The sequence below is a fragment of the Musca domestica genome, unplaced genomic scaffold, assembly GCF_030504385.1.
Source record: "Musca domestica strain aabys unplaced genomic scaffold, Musca_domestica.polishedcontigs.V.1.1 9, whole genome shotgun sequence".
NCBI lineage: Eukaryota > Metazoa > Arthropoda > Insecta > Diptera > Muscidae > Musca > Musca domestica.
Genome location: NW_026712435.1, coordinates 10178876 through 10198090, shown reverse-complemented (window position 1 = coordinate 10198090; position 19215 = coordinate 10178876). Strand labels below are relative to the sequence as shown.

General features: G+C 37.2%; 3 protein-coding genes across 9 annotated transcripts in view; 2 read left to right on the top strand and 1 right to left on the bottom strand.

Moving 5' to 3' along the window:
* Positions 1-10596, top strand: part of LOC101896367 (uncharacterized) — a 46210-nt gene extending 35614 nt beyond the window's left edge. For 5 of the 6 annotated variants that reach the window (XM_020039092.2, XM_005190030.4, XM_059131495.1 and 2 more), the window contains exons 3-7: positions 3488-3719; positions 6377-6521; positions 8211-8331; positions 8492-9213; positions 9277-10596. In XM_020039092.2, coding sequence (XP_019894651.1) covers positions 3488-3719; positions 6377-6521; positions 8211-8331; positions 8492-9213; positions 9277-10019 — 1963 coding nt within the window. In that variant the 3' untranslated portion in view covers positions 10020-10596. Of the gene's footprint in view, positions 1-3204; positions 3344-3487; positions 3720-6376; positions 6522-8210; positions 8332-8491; positions 9214-9276 lie in introns of those variants that run through there. The other variant, XM_059131496.1, reaches the window with a different exon arrangement.
* Positions 10597-15103: 4507 nt separating this feature from the next.
* The window catches only part of LOC101896956 (kynurenine formamidase), a 46655-nt gene continuing 42543 nt past the window's right edge, over positions 15104-19215 (bottom strand). For both annotated transcript variants that reach the window (XM_020039094.2, XM_005190033.4), the window contains exons 2-3: positions 16021-16125; positions 15104-15953 (exon numbers count right to left, since the gene is read on the bottom strand). In XM_020039094.2, the coding sequence (XP_019894653.1) occupies positions 15271-15953; positions 16021-16125 (788 nt within the window). In that variant the 3' untranslated portion in view covers positions 15104-15270. The remainder of the gene's footprint in view (positions 15954-16020; positions 16126-19215) is intronic.
* Positions 18276-18923, top strand: LOC101896785 (COP9 signalosome complex subunit 8). The gene has a single exon (XM_005190032.4). It carries the CDS (start codon positions 18344-18346, stop codon positions 18863-18865), a length of 522 nt encoding a protein of 173 aa, XP_005190089.1. The 5' UTR covers positions 18276-18343; the 3' UTR covers positions 18866-18923.

The following is a 19215-nucleotide window of genomic DNA, read 5'->3' as shown; positions in this document are numbered from 1 at the left end:
GCAGTCAAGTGTGGAACTGCCGAGGTAGAGGTGCTTAATGTGTATATCCCGCCGATTAATAGCTGTGAACCGCGTTATTTGCCTGATATTAGCCCATTATTGGTAGGCAATAACCGCCTGGTACTAGGGGATTTTAATGCCCACCATGAGTTGTGGCATTCCGTCCTAGGTAATGACCAGAGGGGATCAGCGCTGGCAGAGCAGATTGACTGCTCCACATTCTGCACGGTTAACGAGGATGCCCCCACCCGAATAAGAGGAGAGTGTCACAGTTCGCCAGACTTAACCATAGTGTCACCCGGTCTGATAAATGACGTGACTTGGCAACCCGTCATTTCTCTTGGCTCAGACCATCTCCCGATAATCGTCTCCATAAGCAGGTCGCCCGATTTCATAACCTCTGAACGCCGCACTTTCCTTAACCATGGGAAAGCTCACTGGCCAGAGTTCAGAGAATTCACCAACCGCCGCTTCAGAGAACTGCCCAACCCTTCTGATGTTCGGGTAGCAGAAAGGATTTTCCGAAACATCATCAGAGCTGCAGCCGCTCGCTATATACCTGCTGGTCGAATACCCGAGATAAGACCAAACTTCCCAGCAGAGGCAGCGGGATTAGCAAATGAGCGTGATGATCTCCGTCGTACCTACCCTACTGATCCTAGAATCAGTGATTTGACAGTGGAAGTCAACCCGTTGGTACAGGAGCATAAGAGGAAAAAGTGGCTAGACCATCTGAAGTGCTGCAACATTGAAACCGATATGAGTAAGCTGTGGGTAACGGTTAAATCGCTCTCGAACCCTGGGAAAAAGGATGATAGGACCTCAGTCACTTTTAACGACGTAACGGTGACTGATCCGAAGAGGTGCGCGGAATATTTTAACCGACAATTTGTCGAGCACCCCGAGAGCGATAGGGCGAAGCGAAGAGTACTACGTCGTATCAGATCTCTTCCCGCCGAGGAGGAACCACCACAGTTTACGATGGGTGATGTTGCAAATGTCATCCGTAACGCTAAGTCATCCAAAGCGTTGGGCCCGGACGGAATCTCAATGGTAATGTTGAAGCAGCTGGATACGCCGGGAGTCGAGTACTTAACGAAAGTTCTCAATTTGTCGCTAGCCACCCACATAGTGCCCGAAACCTGGAAAATGGGCCGGGTGGTCCCGCTACTGAAGCCAGGCAAGGATGCCAGTAAAGGCGAATCGTACAGGCCGATTTCGCTTTTGTCGCCAGTAGCAAAGACTCTTGAGGCTTTACTCCTCCCCAGCATTAGAGGAAGCTATACAGTTGCCAACCACCAGCATGGATTCCGTCCACAACATAGCACCACAACAGCATTACACGCCATTTCCACACATATTAGTAGAGGACTGAACCAGAACAGGCCGTGTGACAGAACAGTGTTGGTAGCCCTTGACCTATCAAAGGCATTTGATACGGTCAATCATGCCACACTGTTTGAGGACGTACAGAGAACTACCCTCCGGCCAAGTTTGAAACGTTGGATAATCAACTATATGTGTGGACGCCAGTCGTACGTGGAATTCCGGAACAAGAAGTCCAAAGCCCGTAGAGTGAAACAGGGAGTTCCCCAAGGCGGGGTGATATCTCCGGAACTGTTTAACCTCTACCTTTCCGGAATTCCTCGCCCTCCAGACGGCATTGAGATCGTAACGTATGCGGATGATTGTACGATCATGGCGTCGGGTCCTGTGGTCGATGACATATGCGAAAGGTTGAACCCCTATCTCGCAGAGCTTGCCGCATACTTCCACGCGAGGAATATGATAATATCCGCCACGAAATCAACGGCCACACTCTTTACCACATGGTCTGCGGAGATGAGAACACAGCTGAATGTTCAGGTCGAGGGGAATCTAATACCGACCACGAACTACCCCAAGATTCTTGGGGTAACGTTCGACAGCATGTTCAAGTCGTCCGCGCAAGCCACAGCTATCTGCGACAAGATGAAAAGTAGGAACAAGGTCCTCAAGGCGCTAGCCGGCAGCTCTTGGGGTGCGGACAAAGAAACCTTGTTGACCTCTTATAACGCGATAGGTCGGTCTGTGGTCAACTATGCGGCTCCAGTGTGGTCTGCGAATACTAGTGCTACGCAGTGGAAGAATATCCAGACCTGCCAGAACGCTGCCCTGAGAACTGCGACAGGGTGCCTCCTCATGACACCAGTGGACCATCTACATGAGGAGGCGAAAGTCCTTCCCTTACGTCAGCATAATCATATGCTTTCGTTGCAGTACCTGCTTGGGTGTTACCGTGAGAGTCATCCCAACCATCATATGGTGGATAACTCTCCCCCACCCAGGCGTGTCAGGAAGGACATACATGATCTAGAGAGGGAGGTCCAGCGCTACAAGAGAGAGCCTCTAGATCAAGAAGCCTATCAGGCAGGTCTGAGTGGCATTCACACCGATGCAGTCGCGGATGCTATTAACAGTTACAAAGTGAATGCCGTCCTCGGAGTCCACCCCCCATCCATTGCAGCCGAAGAACGTCAGCTGCCTAGACAAACCAGGGTAGTTTTGGCGCAATTACGTTCAGGATGGTGTAGTCGCCTCAATTCGTATTGGGCACGAATTGATGAAGATGTGCGTGACGCCTGCCCGGCGTGCGATACAGGCCCGCACAATACGCTACACCTTTTTAATTGCTCAGCCAAACCTACCCAACTCACTCCAGAGGATCTCTGGCTACAGCCCGTTAAAGTAGCCGAATTTCTAAACCTGGAGCTGGAACCAGATTAGCAGAACAGAAACACACACATGTACTACTGCTACAACAACAACAACAACAACCAACGGTAGCGAGCGATGGTACGAGACACAGAAGATTTATTCACATTTAAAGGCTGGAGTGCTCAATCGATAGCCACTTGTGTTTTTCCAGCTACATATAAAGAAATCCTACTATCACGCTTGCATTTCATCACGAATAACTTTTTTTCTGGAAAATTCGCACGCTTGTAAACAATATAATGAGCTGTCACTGGAAAAATTTTAACAGCTGTCGGATGAGTGACTCAGAAATGGTAGCAGTCTGAATTTGGTTGCAGTTTTTTCATCTCACCCTGTATGTTTAGACACTCGATAAATAGAATCCTGGTTAAATCTAATGCCTCAGTATATTTTTTTTTCGGCTGACTATCATTATCTTTTTAACGATTGGCGTGTGTGCCTAAAAAAACATCACCTATGCCTGTAAGGCACATGCATAGCTCTCATTACCTTGACCCCGCATTAACTTTTCAAGTTCAAATGGTTTCGACACGCAATTACAATACGAATTACAACGACCACAAAGCTATGAAATATTAAATGAATTGTAAGAGAACACACAAATTGTTCCACTCTTCTCTCTCTTCAATCAAGACATTTACTATGTATTTTTAATTTTTAATTCGATTATATGCCTTCAAATGCCATACAACAAAAATAATAATGACAAATTCTCTTTTTATCATTGCAGATTTGGCTCGGCCAGCAGCCAAGCATCACAGAGCAGCGGTGATATTTGTCGCATTTGTCATTGTGAGAGCGATCCACAGAATCCACTTTTGACGCCATGCTATTGTTCCGGCAGTCTCAAATACGTACATCAAGCATGCCTGCAGCAATGGTTGACTGCTTCCGAAACAAACTCCTGCGAATTATGCAAATTTCCATTTATAATGCACACCAAAATCAAGCCATTCAATGAGGTCAGTAGTCGGGCATATCTATTTAAGTAGTAAAAGTGAATTACTACTTGGTGGGAATATGCATAGATAGAAATAGAAAACAAACTAAAATAATTAAATTGTGTCAAATGTTCAGCAAACGCACATACATACATACAAATATATCCAGAGAGTTACACAATCAAAACAGTCAGCCACAGGTAGAAGATTTGTTACTCCTCATTGTGCACTGTAAACAACTTAACTGCCAGTCGGGAACTTGAACATCAAAGGAGAAATGTGCCAAGTTTGGCGTTGGCAGGTCGTTGATGAAGTAATGTAAACAAGATACTCGCATATAAACAAATAAACAAGGCTCTTTGATGGTAGTACATCTTTTGTTACTTAATTTTATAATTTCATATTTTCCCTGCAGTCTTGCAGCTTTGTTTATAACAAAACTCTTTGGGATTGGTTGATCTGGAATGCACCATAACATTGTTTGTAAGGGAGATGAACACGTCAACCGTTCTGTTTTTCTGTTGCCAATTACTATGACATCCAATCGAAAGGAACGATTCCTGCAAAATCGTTCCCAATGGGTAGGACGTCTCTTTGCATTAATTGCACAATTACCCGGCATATACAGGTATTTCGAATCGTTTTGGAATAAATTGATTTGTCATATTTCAAATTGGAGTAATCCTTGTATGGAATCTCTTGCAGTTTTGAAAATATAATTATCATAAAATGAATCCGATTTCAATTAAACAAATCTAAAGTATTAACCAGTGCAACTGTGCAAGGCGATTTCAATGTCCATTATTCGGTCCTAAGGGGTAAATGAGACATAGCACAGCAGGAGAAAGAGGACTGTCCTTTCTCTCCGGACAAATCAGTACCGGTCCGTAGCACCGAATGTAACAAACATTCATTTCTTATGTTCAGATCATCTCTCCCTCTCTTTCTCTCGCTCTCGTATCCAACAAAGACCTCCCAAATTCATAACATCTGAACGCCAACTGTGGAAATAGGGAAGACAATTGACAAGAGTTCAGAAAATTAATTAATCACTGTCCTACAGAGAAAACTTAAACCCATCCAATATTCGGGATAATTAGGAATATGCGAGGCGTTATAACAATGATATTAACTGCTCTTCGAATATCCCAAAAAATAATAAATTACAAGGCAAAGACAAGGGATTGACAAATGAGCGGGATAATTTTTACCATACGAACCCTGATGATCCATAAAGTGCAAGATTTGATAAACAAGTTAAAAGATTAGTCGGGCAACACATCACTACGGATATGGAATTTGTACACGAAGGTTAAGCCACTATCGACTCCTTGAAGGAGTAACCTGTGCGATCCCTTCCAGTCGATAAAACACTTGTACAATTCACCTTAGAGACTACTACTCAGAAAGGGCTTCTCATAAACATGTATCCATGGTACAATAAAATAATGGTAGTAAAATAAAATATGTCAACAGGCCAAACAGGTAGACTTCTATACTTCCATTTTCCCCCCCAGACACAGTCAATAAAAACCACACCTTATGAGAAACATCTTCCACATAGACACATCTACACGGTTTAGAGAAAGGTTCAAAAGTTTACCTTTAGATCAACAAGCTTAGGGTTAAACAGTGTTCACACAGATACAACTCATTTTCTAAGACTATTCGAAAAAATTGCAGCTAATGAACGACAGCGCCATAATAAGAAGTAACTGCCTCTAATCATATACGATCCGAATCGGTGTCATCATACAGGACATTTTCAGATGTAACTCGAAATGTTTTTTTTTTTGAAATTCAAAAATTCCTTTTGTAATTCGTAAAATTGCAATAGTAATTTGAGTATTCCGTTTGTATTTTCAATTGAAATTTTAGGAAGTGTAAATAAAATTTTACGACTTACAACCAAAAAAGTTTCGAATTACATCCTAAACAGGTGTAAATTATACAACACACTGCCCCTATCAATCCTATTTCACTAACCCTACACTCATTATTTCATTGTATTCGTAGCGCTTTTGAATTGGGAGTACAAAACGGAACCTGATTAAAAGAAAAATAATCAGTACAAGCTGCTGCTATAATAAGAACAATAGATGGAAATGACTTATTATGCTTAGTTCTTTTTATGCTTATAAAAAATGTATTTGTACCCATTTTTTTGTTATACCCTCCACATGTGTTCAGTTTTAAGGAAGTAGCGTCTTACGTTGTATAATTCCAACTCAATAAATATGCAATACTTGTAGCTTCAATTGATACTAAAATTTCAAAATTGTACATTTAACCGTTTTTCGCTATGAAGCTAAGCAATCATTTGTAATAGTTTTCATGAAAAATGTATCAACCTTAAAAGTTTTCTGTTCTTGCTCCTTAAATGAACAAACAGAAATCCTTCGTCATTTAAAAATTCAAAATATCATTGAAGCCCTGATACTTTTGGTCGTCATCAGATTTAACTAACCTACCATAAATTCAGCAAAATACCTTTTTTATGGATATGTATATATTTGCTTATGTGTGTGTGTTTGCGTCATTGAAAATACCAAATGCTCGTACATTTATTTTCAATGAAAATTCGTGTTCTTATTGTTTTATTTTTCAATTCGTATAAAGCATTGCCGAAAAATATTGTCCAGTTGTGTAACTGTTTTTCATTTTGTTTGTCTTTGCAGTGGCGTAGCCTTGACATTTCTGGCATTGAACGAAGACGATTGTGTTGTTCGGTATTGTTTCATTTAGCAGCAGCTCTCTGTGTAATTTGGTCACTATGTGTACTAATCGAACGTGCTGCAGAGGATGTCCAGCGTGGTAGAATAGGTTGGTTTATTTGTAATAATTGCTTATTACGTTTTTTTTGTAAATATCTCATTCTAAAACTATTCATAAAACTTTCTTGCATTCATACACATTTCAATAATAATGATTCTGAGTAGATTGTTGTTGGGATATATGGTAGAATTAAGAAGGTAAAGTCATGCAATCATATGTTTACAATTATTTCAAAATAATTCATTTGACAATATTTCATTGTCAAAATGTTTACAAATCCATTGTATATTCACAAATCAGGGATGGGAATATGTTTTCCATACAGTGTAATTTAGCAAGGTAATTTACAGAAAATGCAGAGATGAATATCCTTATTAGACTCATATTAGAGGCCTGTTTTGCAAAAGCGTTTGAAGGTTCCTCCACCAATCCAGCCAGACTTTGGACAAGACCACCGCCGTCAAGATGTTCAAGCTGTGGGAGCCAGCCATCGCCAAGAAACAACGCTTGAAAAAGATTGCTGAAGCCAAGCCTAAGATCAAGGATGTCCAATCCAAAAAGAAACCCACCTTTGTGCGTTCCGGTACCAACACCGTAACCAAGTTGATTGAACAAAAGAAGGCCCAATTGGTCGTCATCGCTCACGATGTTGATCCTCTTTAGTTGGTATTGTTCTTGCCTACTCTGTGCCGCAAAATGGGTGTACCATATTGCATTGTTAAGGACAAGGCCCGCCTCGGTATATTGGTCCGTCGCAAGACCTGCACTGCTTTGGCCTTGACTAACGATGAAGCCAACGATAAGGCTAACTTCGTCAAAATTTCCGAAGCTTCTCATTGTAGTTGGTCTTGATGGCTTCGAAAATGTTGCCGAAGTTACCCTTATCGTTGGCTTCAACGTTAGTCAAGGCCAACTGAAATCCGCAGACACTGGAGTGATGGTATCTTGGGCTCCAAGAGTTTGTCTCGCATTGCCAAGTTGGAACGCGCCAAGGCCCATGAGCTCGCTCAGAAACAAGGTTAAAACCCTCTGTGTGATTTTTACTTTTTATTTGATTTGATTAATAAAATCAAACAATACATGCAAGAGAAATGACTTTACCTTCTTCATTCTACCATGGTTGGGATATACTTATTCGATCATATTTCTTACAGATTTTGTCATAAAAGTGTTGGTAAATCATTTTCTCTTTTAACAATACAATTTAATGGACAAAAAAAACTTTCCCATTTCGATACATAGAGGTTTTTACTCTTTCTTTAATAAATACCTTCTGCATTTGTGAGTTTCATTTGACCACCACAATTTCTAGTATAATAAATGACATTTACAATTATCAAATTACATTGGTATATGGTACGTATGAACGCAAGAGCCTATTTTAATTATATATGCATAATTGACAGTGGGTGGGTAGATGATGTCCCTGTATATGCTTCCAATCATGCAGTAAGCTAGCCAGCCATAACCACTCATTCGTACTCTTCAACAATATTCATTACATTCAACACTTTATGTCCAATGATTGGGAGTGGAAGTGAGCAAACAACGACCATAACAACATTTTATGTTAGTTTTGTTTTTGCCACAATACCCTGTCAAAATAGTGTCACAGTAAAGCTAAACAAAATAAGTGTAACTGTAACTGATATTTTTCTTATTGTTTTTACTTTGTTTGCTTTTTTCCACAATCGCCATCGCCGCAACCATCACCCCAATACCACAAAACAACAATAGAATGGCCCTTTTGGACAAAACTGGCTGTCGTTGCTGTGGGCCTAACGGGCGGCATTGTATTCATGTACATCCAGTGTAAAGCCTATTTGCATTTGTGTCATCGATGGAAAGCCCGAAATAGGTATGTGTATGTGTTTGTGTACAATACTCGAAATTGTGGAAATGGGCCATAATTTCTGATTAGAAAAAAAATGTAGCTGCTTCTGCTGATGATATGTTGATGCTAACCACAGATATGAGGGAAGACAAGTGACAATATTTGTTTTTATCTTCATTTGCAGGATATTGTTGATACAAAATGCTCCCGAAAAAGTACATCCAACATCTCCGCCTTCGCCAAATGCCCAGCAACGTAATCGTAACAGCAGCTCGTGTAGTCAGACACACAATGTCGTGAATGCGCCGAATGTCAATATAAACATAGATGTCAATATGGGAAATCCGAGGCCCACATCGAGCTATAACTATGCATCTACGGTAGAGGTGAATGATGTAGAAGATGTGGCCGATGGCAGTGACAGGCTGCCCACATCGCCACATCATATGCTGCAGCATGCAGATCTCGATGTTGATTCAATGGTGTCGCAAACTTCTGCCGGCTTGCCCAGTCGAGCGTTGGGCAAGCATCATCATTCGCACCACCACCATCACCATCTGGTGACACAACAACAGAATAATCCACTGAATCACAATAGTCACTCGCAATTGGGACAAGTAGCTGTGGCGGCAAACATTGAGTGTACCCAGTCACAGCATAACTACGATCGGGACTTTGCTTTGGACGATGTTGTTTCACAGATCTCCTCATTCCGTCCCTGTCCCCAGGGTTCGGGCAGCATGACACCGTTCCACGACTCGATACATAATGTTCTAGAACACTCTGAAGACTCCAGTCGGGTGTCGGTAAATGATTTGTGCGTCGGTTCACGGCAAGATCTGAGCACAGATGGTCTTTCTACCGATACCGGACGAGAACATGCCATGCAATTGAGTAGTTTTAGTGGTAAGAAGAAAATCTGATAGCAGTCATTTGTACCATTTCTTTACTTTTCCTTTATTCTTCCAGGCAGTGGAGACCATAAAGCTCCTTCAATCAGTTCAGGTGTTTCACATGCCGTGGCAAATGGCTTGGGAGGCTTTGTCTACAAGCCACACACTAAACGATATTCAAATTCATCCATATTCCTAGAAAATCGTGATATACTCAATGATTCTGTAGATTTAGATCTAGACAGCGGACACTATCTAAAGCATGACTATGGCGGCGGTGGTGGTGGTGGAGGTGCCAACTGTAATATGTTAACGCCACCCGACATCGATGGTGGAGACAAATTGGAAAAATACTTGGGCAAAGATCTGAGACGTTACTCTGATACAAAACTGCTGGGCAGTGCAGATGTTGAAGCCTCTGATCCCATGCTAGTTTGTCATCCAGCTCAACAGCAGTTTAATCCCTCTCAAAGATTGGCAACACGTAAACGGCCGTTAATCAAACAGCACTCAGAATCAGCTGCCACTACGGTACTTGACATGACATTGCCGCATTCTCCACTTTCACCGCCCAACATCCATGACATTAAACCGCCAGCAAGGCATATGGTGCGACATTCAATGCATACTGTCGATATAATGGGACCCGAGGACTCGTTGCCGCATCCAATGGCCGCAGATCTGACGAATGGCAGTCAGCCGTCCTCTGCCAGTTACCAGCAACAGCGTCAGCATCAGCAACAAATTGACAAAGGTCGGCAATTTTTTAAATCGTTGCCAAATCTAAGCAGTAGTTGCGAAAGTCTAATTAAGAAATAAGCCTGCCACCCTCAAATTTTCGTAGGACAAGGTTTAGAAATGTATTTTTTGTTTGATTGAATGCCCATTTCTAGATTTCGAGTTGGTCGTAACTTTTGCAAGTACCAAGTATTTGCGGAGCTGAAAAAAAGCTCAACTTGAAAGAAATGTAGAAAAGATAACATGTTGTCCCGAGAAGATATTGGCCATTCCTATTATCGCATTTGTTCATTTTATGTCCAATACTGTGTAGTTTCAGTTACGTCCATCCATATATATATGTCATTGCAATTTTTACGCATAATATTTTTGCCGTCCGTTCCATTATGTCGAATGAAGCCAAACGACATTATGGAACTGGTAGAATGAACTTTTTAAACCTTTCCAAATGATAAAGAAGGCTAAACGCCATTTTAAAACTTGTTTTTAACCACTCACAATTACTTATAAATTTTTAATTTTATGATTCATAAATGTTTTACTAATGTAGGTCAATTATTTAAAGACACGAAAGACTTAACGGCATAGATTTTAATGAAGTTTTTGAGACAACGGATAGTCGTGGCGATTTTAATAAATGAATAAAGAAAACTCTTAAGGAATATTTTTTCAAACTCCCGTTATATTCGAAATAGTAAAGTTTTCAACTATTTTCTATTATAAACATATCATTTTTAACCCAAACCAGATTTGAGTTATACTTTCATTATTATCCATGAAATCGTGTTTCGTTCACATTTAGTCCTTTTTTAATTCGATTTTATTCATTTTTTGGTTGAAAATGTCACATATGAGTAAAAAAAAAACAAATATAGCCGAAGTGAGAAAAGGGAACTTTAAAACATGATAAATACATGACAGAAAATAAATTAAAATCTAAACAAATAATTGCTCTGTCCCAGAACTGTCCCAGAATGTCAAAGTGTTTACTACGATAACCAATTTTCCCTTTATGATATCAAAAAAAAAAAAACTCCAAAGCTAGTAGATTCTTGCAGGTACTGGAACAGAGCAAATGTTCTAAAATTGAGTGTACTTACATTTTTAGGCACTGCTCCAAAACACTAAAGGATCTTCTAGTTTTACATTTTTTTTTTTTTTTTTTTTTTTTTTTTTTGATCTCATAAAGCAAAAATCGTTCATTGTAGTAACATTTTTACAATCTTGCAGGTTTTGGAACAGTGCAATAACGACCTTAAAATCACATTGTAAAAGTTTGATCTTCATCGTTTTTTATATTTGTATTGTTTTTTTGAAACTCATGATTTTAAAACAAAACCCTATTTTAAATGAATGAAAACAGAGGTTTTAAATAAGAAGATTGCATTTAAAAGCGCTGGCCTAATGTAACTACAACCTCCTTCGGACAGAAAAATATGGTGTGTTGTGTCTATCCAGGACGACCGATGTGGAAAATATCCAGAGTCAGAAAAGAGGAGGATGATGTTTTGAAAAAGGAATGCACCCGTTTTTATAATAGCCAATACTTGTTATTTCTCAATTTTCTTTGAGAGTGAATAGTCGAAAGTATTTCACCAGAAAGATCTGCATTTTCGTCCCCAATTGCTTAAACCACATTGAAATACATTTTTCCCTACACCACATTGTGATATTATGTCTTTGTCTGTTTGTTTGTAACATGCAGAAGGAAACGAGATATGGACCAATGTATACTCATATTGAATTATTATTAGAATTACTTCCCGATTCGAGATATGTTTGTTTGTCGGTCTGTTTTTGTATGTATTTTAATCAAGATAAAACTTTGCGCAGTTAACTTTTTTCGATCCCTTTCGATTTCGTGTAAATAATGCATCCTTAAGATGGGAAACGTAGCGAATTAAAGTTTCCCATATTAAGGATCATGCGAACAAATTCAGTCTAGAACTTCAGCCTGTTTTTGTAGAAAAAAGTTACTTTCACTCGAATCGTTCGTATTCAAACGTAATCGTTTTAATATGGGTTTTTATAAAAATGTTTTCCTATCCATTATTTTGTTATTTTTTTTATTTAAATTAATTAGGAGTTGTGCTGATTGTGGCAACCCCAAGAAATTTAAAATTTATCACAAATTTGTAAAATAAAATTGAAAAATGTCAAGCAAACTTTTAAAGAACTTGGTCCTGCAAGATCCGCAAATAAAAAGTTGATATGTAAAAATAGTTTATATATAAATTCCCCGTCATAAACATATAATTTTGGCGAGATTCTGTAACAAACAGCCAATTTCTGTTCAAAACGATGGGTCTCCTCCTATCGTTTTTTTTTTCTGACATTTTCGTTTGTATTTTTTCGTTACAAAAACCAAAAATACAAGGGGAAAAGCTTTATTGTATTTGCCATTCACAGAAAAAAACATGCACTACAAAAACCCAAAATAAATTTTCTTTCGCCAAAATTCCAAACGAATGAAAAAAATACTGTTACAAAAACATGCTGTTAATCTGACTATATTTGTTCCATCCAGTTAAGATATAGTTGTAGCTCTCATATATATGGTCGATGTGACATCAAAGCTTCTGCAACGCGTCATAATATGTATGTATTATTTAAAATTATGGCCAGATTTAGCATTTAATCTACAACATCACCTAATATATTGCAGAAAGCATTTATCTTACTTTGGAAGCTATGAGTGTCGAAGTTATCATACAAGATATAAAGAATAACAAGAGCGATATCTTATTTAAATTTCATTTCTTAAAAACCCTCAAATATAAAAACAAATGGATGAAATGTGAAAATGATTTTTATCGCCGTTAAATGCAAATTTCCATTTTTCGAATTACGTGCTGTATTTTTATCATATATCGTAATTCTTCACAAAAAAGTAAAAAAAATCGAACATTATTAATAAAACCAACATGAAATTGACATTAAGTATTTGGTTACACCTTGGTCTACGGCACTGTAAAATAATTGCATTATCCTCATCAATGGGAAGAGTCTTGTATGCTCGCCGCAGTGTTCAAACGTAAATCGGACGTTTTTGTTTTGTTGTTTTTTATTCTTTCTTTCCTTTGACAATAATGCTAACAAAACGCGACATCTGTAATTTTCTTAAAACCCATAAATGTAGTTACATTTGATTGAAAAAAACTTATTACAAATATTTAGTTCTTAGATAAACAAAATTTTCATGCCGATGTGGTTCAATAAAAGTATCAATCAGGCATATTATTTATATTGGACGGAACCCATTCCAAACTTTGGGGATTGTCTAGTTAGCTGGTTAGGTTGGACCGTGTGGTGTAAACGTATATTTTGAATCAAGCTTACAATATATTGTCTATAGGATCCGTGCATATGAAGGTATGTTCGTTTTGCTTAACAAGAAAAACTTTATAAAGACTGTATATACGATTATATAAGGAAACAAAAACAAATCAACAATTTTACTAGAAAAGTAGTTATTTTTAAGCTAATTCACAAAAAATGACAATTAAATTTATTGATACAATTTTCTCTTTGTTTTTTCGCTTTTTTGTTTTTGTTATTTAATAAGTGCTTAAACGCAACGAATATGGTTATTATTAATCTCAATCTCTCTGTCTCTAAAAACATAATAATAATAAAGAAAAAACCAATTTTATGACAAGGAAAACAACAGCAAATTCTTTATTCAAATTCTAACTAAACACAATTTATAAAATAAATATATATTATCTTTGCGTTAATTGATTTTCATTCATGGAAGTGTGCTCTGAAATGGTGGAAATGGCAGAGCAAAAACGCGCTCTTTCCACCTCATTGCCTACATACAATAAAACTGAAAATAAATTTGAAAATTAATTAATCCCCTATCCCAACATAATTTAAAATAATTTTATATAACAATAATAAAAACAATTATATATTTTTTAAACTACAAACATGCGATAATGCAATTATCCGTTAAAGGCGAAGAAAATACGATCGCGCTAATATGTACGTATTTGTGTACATGCGTTCGTACATCTATAAGTATGTAAACAAATAAAATGTGTATGTAATAAAATATAATTAAATTATTTGTATTTAAATGTGTGTTTGATTTCATTTTAACGTTAACGACCAAAATAAAGTAGTCGCTAATCATAAAGATAGATTTAGACTTCTAGATTTTAGATTCATAATTCTGCGATTTAATTATATCGATATTTGTCGGTATCTCAAAAAATGAGTAATAGAAACCCAATACAGATGACATTATCACCTTGTATTACACACTTACGGTTCGTTGATTATAGGTGCAACTAAGAGTACTACATAGCTGAATTGGAAATCATACCATAAAGCCTCGATCTTAGGGATATAGGAATTTATATGAAATTCGAGCAACTTAACTCACTTATAATTTACAGAAGCGTCAATAGTCACGTCACAATATGGACTATAAAGCTAAGACTGATACAGAGGGAAGTATGGGAAAAATAGTGACAGACAATAACTAATAGAATGTAGAACATTATATACAGTAGCATGGTATTGCATAGCTACCAACTGATTATAATTTTTTCTGAGTGTGCCCGTCTTTTGTCACTCCTGTGTTTTAAAATTAACAGAAATTATAATTTAATGTTAGCTTAACAGGCAAAAAAAGTTGCCTTCACTCGATTCGTTTTTGTTAAAACGTATTCGTTAAAATTTGTTTTTTTTTTTAAATATTTCGGAAAGCTTTTCGAAAAGCTTTGATTGTCAGTGTTTCCATAACCATTATTTTTTAATTTCATTAGGAATTGTGCTGGTTGTGGCAACCCCAATAAATTCAAAATTTATTGAAACATTGTGAAATAAAATTGAAAAATGTCGACAAAACATTTGAAGAATATGTACCAGCAAGATCTTTATGTGTTAAAATAGTTCATATGTTATATTCTTATCATACTCGTACAATTTTTGCATGATTCTGTAACTACCTTACTCTCTCAGAAAGATGTTGCTGCACAATTCCTGCAGGAAAATTAACCAGACACACCTAATGTTAACTAGTCAAATTTATTGAGGTTGGTCAATTCCGGATAAAGGCTTGTATATCCCCGTTAAAGACTTGTATTTAAACATACTTTTATTTATATATTTTCATTTGCAGACCTACGTTATATCCCGAATTATATTCATACACATTTTTTCAACTTTTCGTTTTTATTTTCAAAATAAAAAAATAAGTCAAATTAAAGTTGAAATTGTTCATCATTAAAAATTTATACGCTCGACGTAATGTGTGTGTGAAAAACGTCAAAGGCGAACGTCAGGAATCGGATAGGGGTGTATGGTATTGGGTATGGATGTATCATATTTTAATTGCATTCTGCATATAACAACTGATAGCAGAACTCATATTTGAACACTCCTCTATGATATCAAAGTGGTCGTAAGCCTTAAAAACTCTATAGTTCACATTCATATTTAATTTAATAAGTTTATGAGCATATCTTTGCGATTGCTCTTTGAAGGCATTACTATCATTTTCAGCCACTATCAGATGTAGGTGAATATTTTGCTCTCTATATTTCTCTAAGAGTTCCTCACTGTATGCACAACAGAATGGTGATAGTTGTGCTGCACGATCATCATCCAAGCATAAATTGTTGTTGGGATTGCAACTGTTCAAAAACCACAATTGACGCAGATCATATAGGCCACTGATCAAAAATACGTGATCGATCAAATCTAAACGATTTTGCGGTTGTGCAAATGCATTGTCAAACATTTGCAACGCCAAATGAGCTCCTGCAGAGTGTCCACAAATGGATATTTTTGTTGCTCTTGTGTCTCGGGCATATCTTTGTAGCCATTTGTAAAAATTCGATATTTGTTGCGTTAACTGTTGCAGGGTAACCTTTGGGCACAAGTCGTAATCCACCAACAAAACCCGATAGTTGAGTTGGACAAAAGTGTGTACAATGGGACCGGCTGATGATCTATCCAATTCTTGCCAATAACCGCCATGGATGAAAACTAAAATCGGTGTTCCTAAAAAGAAATATTTGGTTAAATTGAGAAATCTAATAAAATAGCCGTGAAGGGAATTATTTTTTACCATATTCTTCCTCCTTATAGTAAATGTCGAGAAGTTGATTATCAGCCTCTCCCCCATAGCGCACATCCAAATGAGTTTTATACAAGCGACGAGCTAAAAATGTAGCTAAAAAGGAAATAAAATGAATGTGTCTGTAGCAACATTGTAAAGTAGCATTTTTTGGAGATTGCAGAGGATATAGGAAGGAAATTTTCGGGATTAGCTAACGATAATTGTGTAATGACAATAAAGTTGGCTAGGGAAAACTTACGAAAAATAAATTGTGTATAACATGATAGAAATGATTTGTTTGTTATAAAATAATTAGGCTTGAACTAATAATTGTTCTCATATGCGGTAGATAGTAATATTTACAAAGGGTAAGGAAGGAAATCCCATGGTTCCTTTGTTTTTTTTGTCTAGGGAAATTCTTTTCAGATATTATATTAACTCCTATAACAAAAACTTTTTTCCCAAGTGACGAGATTTTAGGCTCAATAGAAGATCGTGGAGAAAAATAGCTGGAAAAATTGGGTAAAATAATAACTACAGTAATTCGCAGAAAGTATATTTAATAATAACAAGATTATCAAAGGTAAAAAAACCCAAGAACAATATGCAGAAAATTTAATTTGCAAAGCGCTTTCGGGTTTTAACCGCTTTTAACTTTACTGTTACAACAGCTTAATAAGTCGAATCATATGTAACTATTCCTTGCACTTCAAACATTGAATTATATATATTTTTTCAAACCGCTTATTAATTAGAACTATATAAAGGGTGAGAAGAAAAAACTGCAACCAACTTCAGACTGCTGTCATTTCTAATCCATTCGTCCAACAACTGTTAAAATTACTCCAGTGACAGCTCATTATAATGTTTACAAGCGTACAAAAGCATTTGGTGAGAATTTTCCAAAAAAAAGTTATTCGTAATGGAATTCACGCGCGATAGTGTGACCACAAGTGGCTATCGTTAGAGCACTCCAGCATTTAAATGCGAATAAATCTTTTGTGTCTCGTACCATCGCTCGTTGCGTGGACGAAAGAAAACAGCAACATCAGCAGAAATGGTTCGAAAAGTAAAGAAGCGACTTAATGAAAGTGGTGAACTGCCGAATTTGGTTTTCTCCGATGAGAAAATGTTTCTAAACAAACAAAATGATCGTGTTTACTTGCCAAAGAGGTCGGTTGGCCACGAGAACCCAAGCGCCGGCCATGGTGATGGTGTGGGCCGCCATAACAGCCGATGGTCGCTCTCCTCTCGTATTAATCGACCGTGGCGTCAGAATAAATGCAGAATATTATCGCCATAATATTCTGGAGGGTGTATTAAAGCTTTGGGCACGCAAACATTTTGGCCGCAGACCTTGGAAATTCCAACAGGACTCAGCACGCGCCGCCCAAGAATGGTTAAAAAATAAGGTTCCTCGTTTCATTTCCAGCGCACAATAGCCACCAAAATCACCGGATCACCAATTCGAACAAATCTAAATTTCATTCAATAAAATTAAAAAAATATATATGACGTTTGACTACGTTGCAGTTTTTTTATCTTACCCTGTATGTATGAAAACCCCAAAAATATCGACTTTAATAAGATTAAAGAATTCTGAGCAACATCTTACGAACTCTAAATACCGACTTTTAAATAACCCCTTCAGGAACTGTTGCTTAAATTCGCAAAATACCGAATATCGAAAGCATGGTAGAAGAATTCTTCTGCCATGATCGAAAGGTACCTTTACATGACTTGCCTACTGATAAAATACACGTATGTGAAAAAACAAGTGCCGGTGTGCCGTAGACGACCAATCATTAAAGTAATAAAATAAAGAATTTCAACTGCTTTCTTGTACATTCATAAATTTCAATTGTTTTTCTTTATATTTTTTTAAAATCTATTCAATTTACTGTCTACTGACTGTATGGGAAACTATCGGTCCAGCAATAATTTGGAAGTAAAATAAAATTCAGATACTTGTGAAAATAACAAACAAAGGTAAAATCTAGATCTAAACGAACAATAACAAACTTAAAACATAAACAACTTAACATATTAGAAGATGCATTATTTCCCTTGTCCATCATAAATTTTCTCCACATTGGCTTTTTTGCTTCATATTTATTATTTATTTTTTACATTAAACCCAGTGGGTTCTCATATATTTGAATTTTATTCCTCGTGAAATGATAGCAATTTTTTTCTTGTCTTGGTGAATAAAAGCGACGCACACGCAATCATTTTGGTAAGGAACGCAGTATAATAGCTTGGACGCCGTAAACTAATCTGTGTCGGCTTCGTTTTTACCCTGTATTAGAAGTGGTTTTTAACTTTAAGGGATATGGAAAGCTACCAAGACCTTATATTGGATCTTGAACGTCAGGAACTGGAGGCGCAAGATCCCAGTTCGGCGCTGTATATTAAATTATTTGCCTGCTACTTGGTAGAAAACAAATTGCACGATGCCAAGTTTTTATGGAAACGCCTACCGCAAACTTTATGCAAAGAAAATGAGGACTTAAAGGCATTGCATGTAATCTTACGGTCTCTCCTTGCCAACAATATTCTGGAACTTCTTCAGCACATTGAGAGGGAATGGCCAGAAGATATCAAGCCCATCATGGAAGACTTACTACGGACAACCGAGCAAAACATAATTGGTACTGTTCAAAATGCCTATACGTCTATAGTTAAAAAGAATTTAATAGACGCTATTGATGCATACCAAAAACATATGAATGGAACCTCTTTGTCAGATGATAACAGCTCGTCTTATTGCGTCTCTCGAAATGCAATGTCAGTAGTGAGTTCGGAGCATCAATTATCAAAATTGACTGGATTTGTATCGTTTTTAGAAAACTAATTGATTTAACTGAAATATACTTTAAATTAACAAAAATAATAAAAATATTACAAAAACATCACTCTTTCGAAACACTGGTAGCCCATAAGAAAGCCAATCAGATAAGAACATAAATACATATATTTTTAGGAAATGTTTTTGTTTATAGAAGTAGAACAAAGTAGAGATAAGTGAATGCCTTGCTGACAGATCAACATCTCCATGAAATATCTATCTTTGAAAACTTGGTGTTTGCACCCTAATTGAGGAGGAAGTCAGGGGTACAAGTATGCGAAACATGAAGAAATTTACGTACGAATTGTATAGGAACTATAAAATATGATATAAAGACGCTTTTCCAGAACCGGCTA

Bases quoted from the DNA above. Each gene is read 5' to 3' on its own strand.
- LOC101896785 (XM_005190032.4), top strand. From the start codon at position 18,344: ATGGAAAGCTACCAAGACCTTATATTGGATCTTGAACGTCAGGAACTG.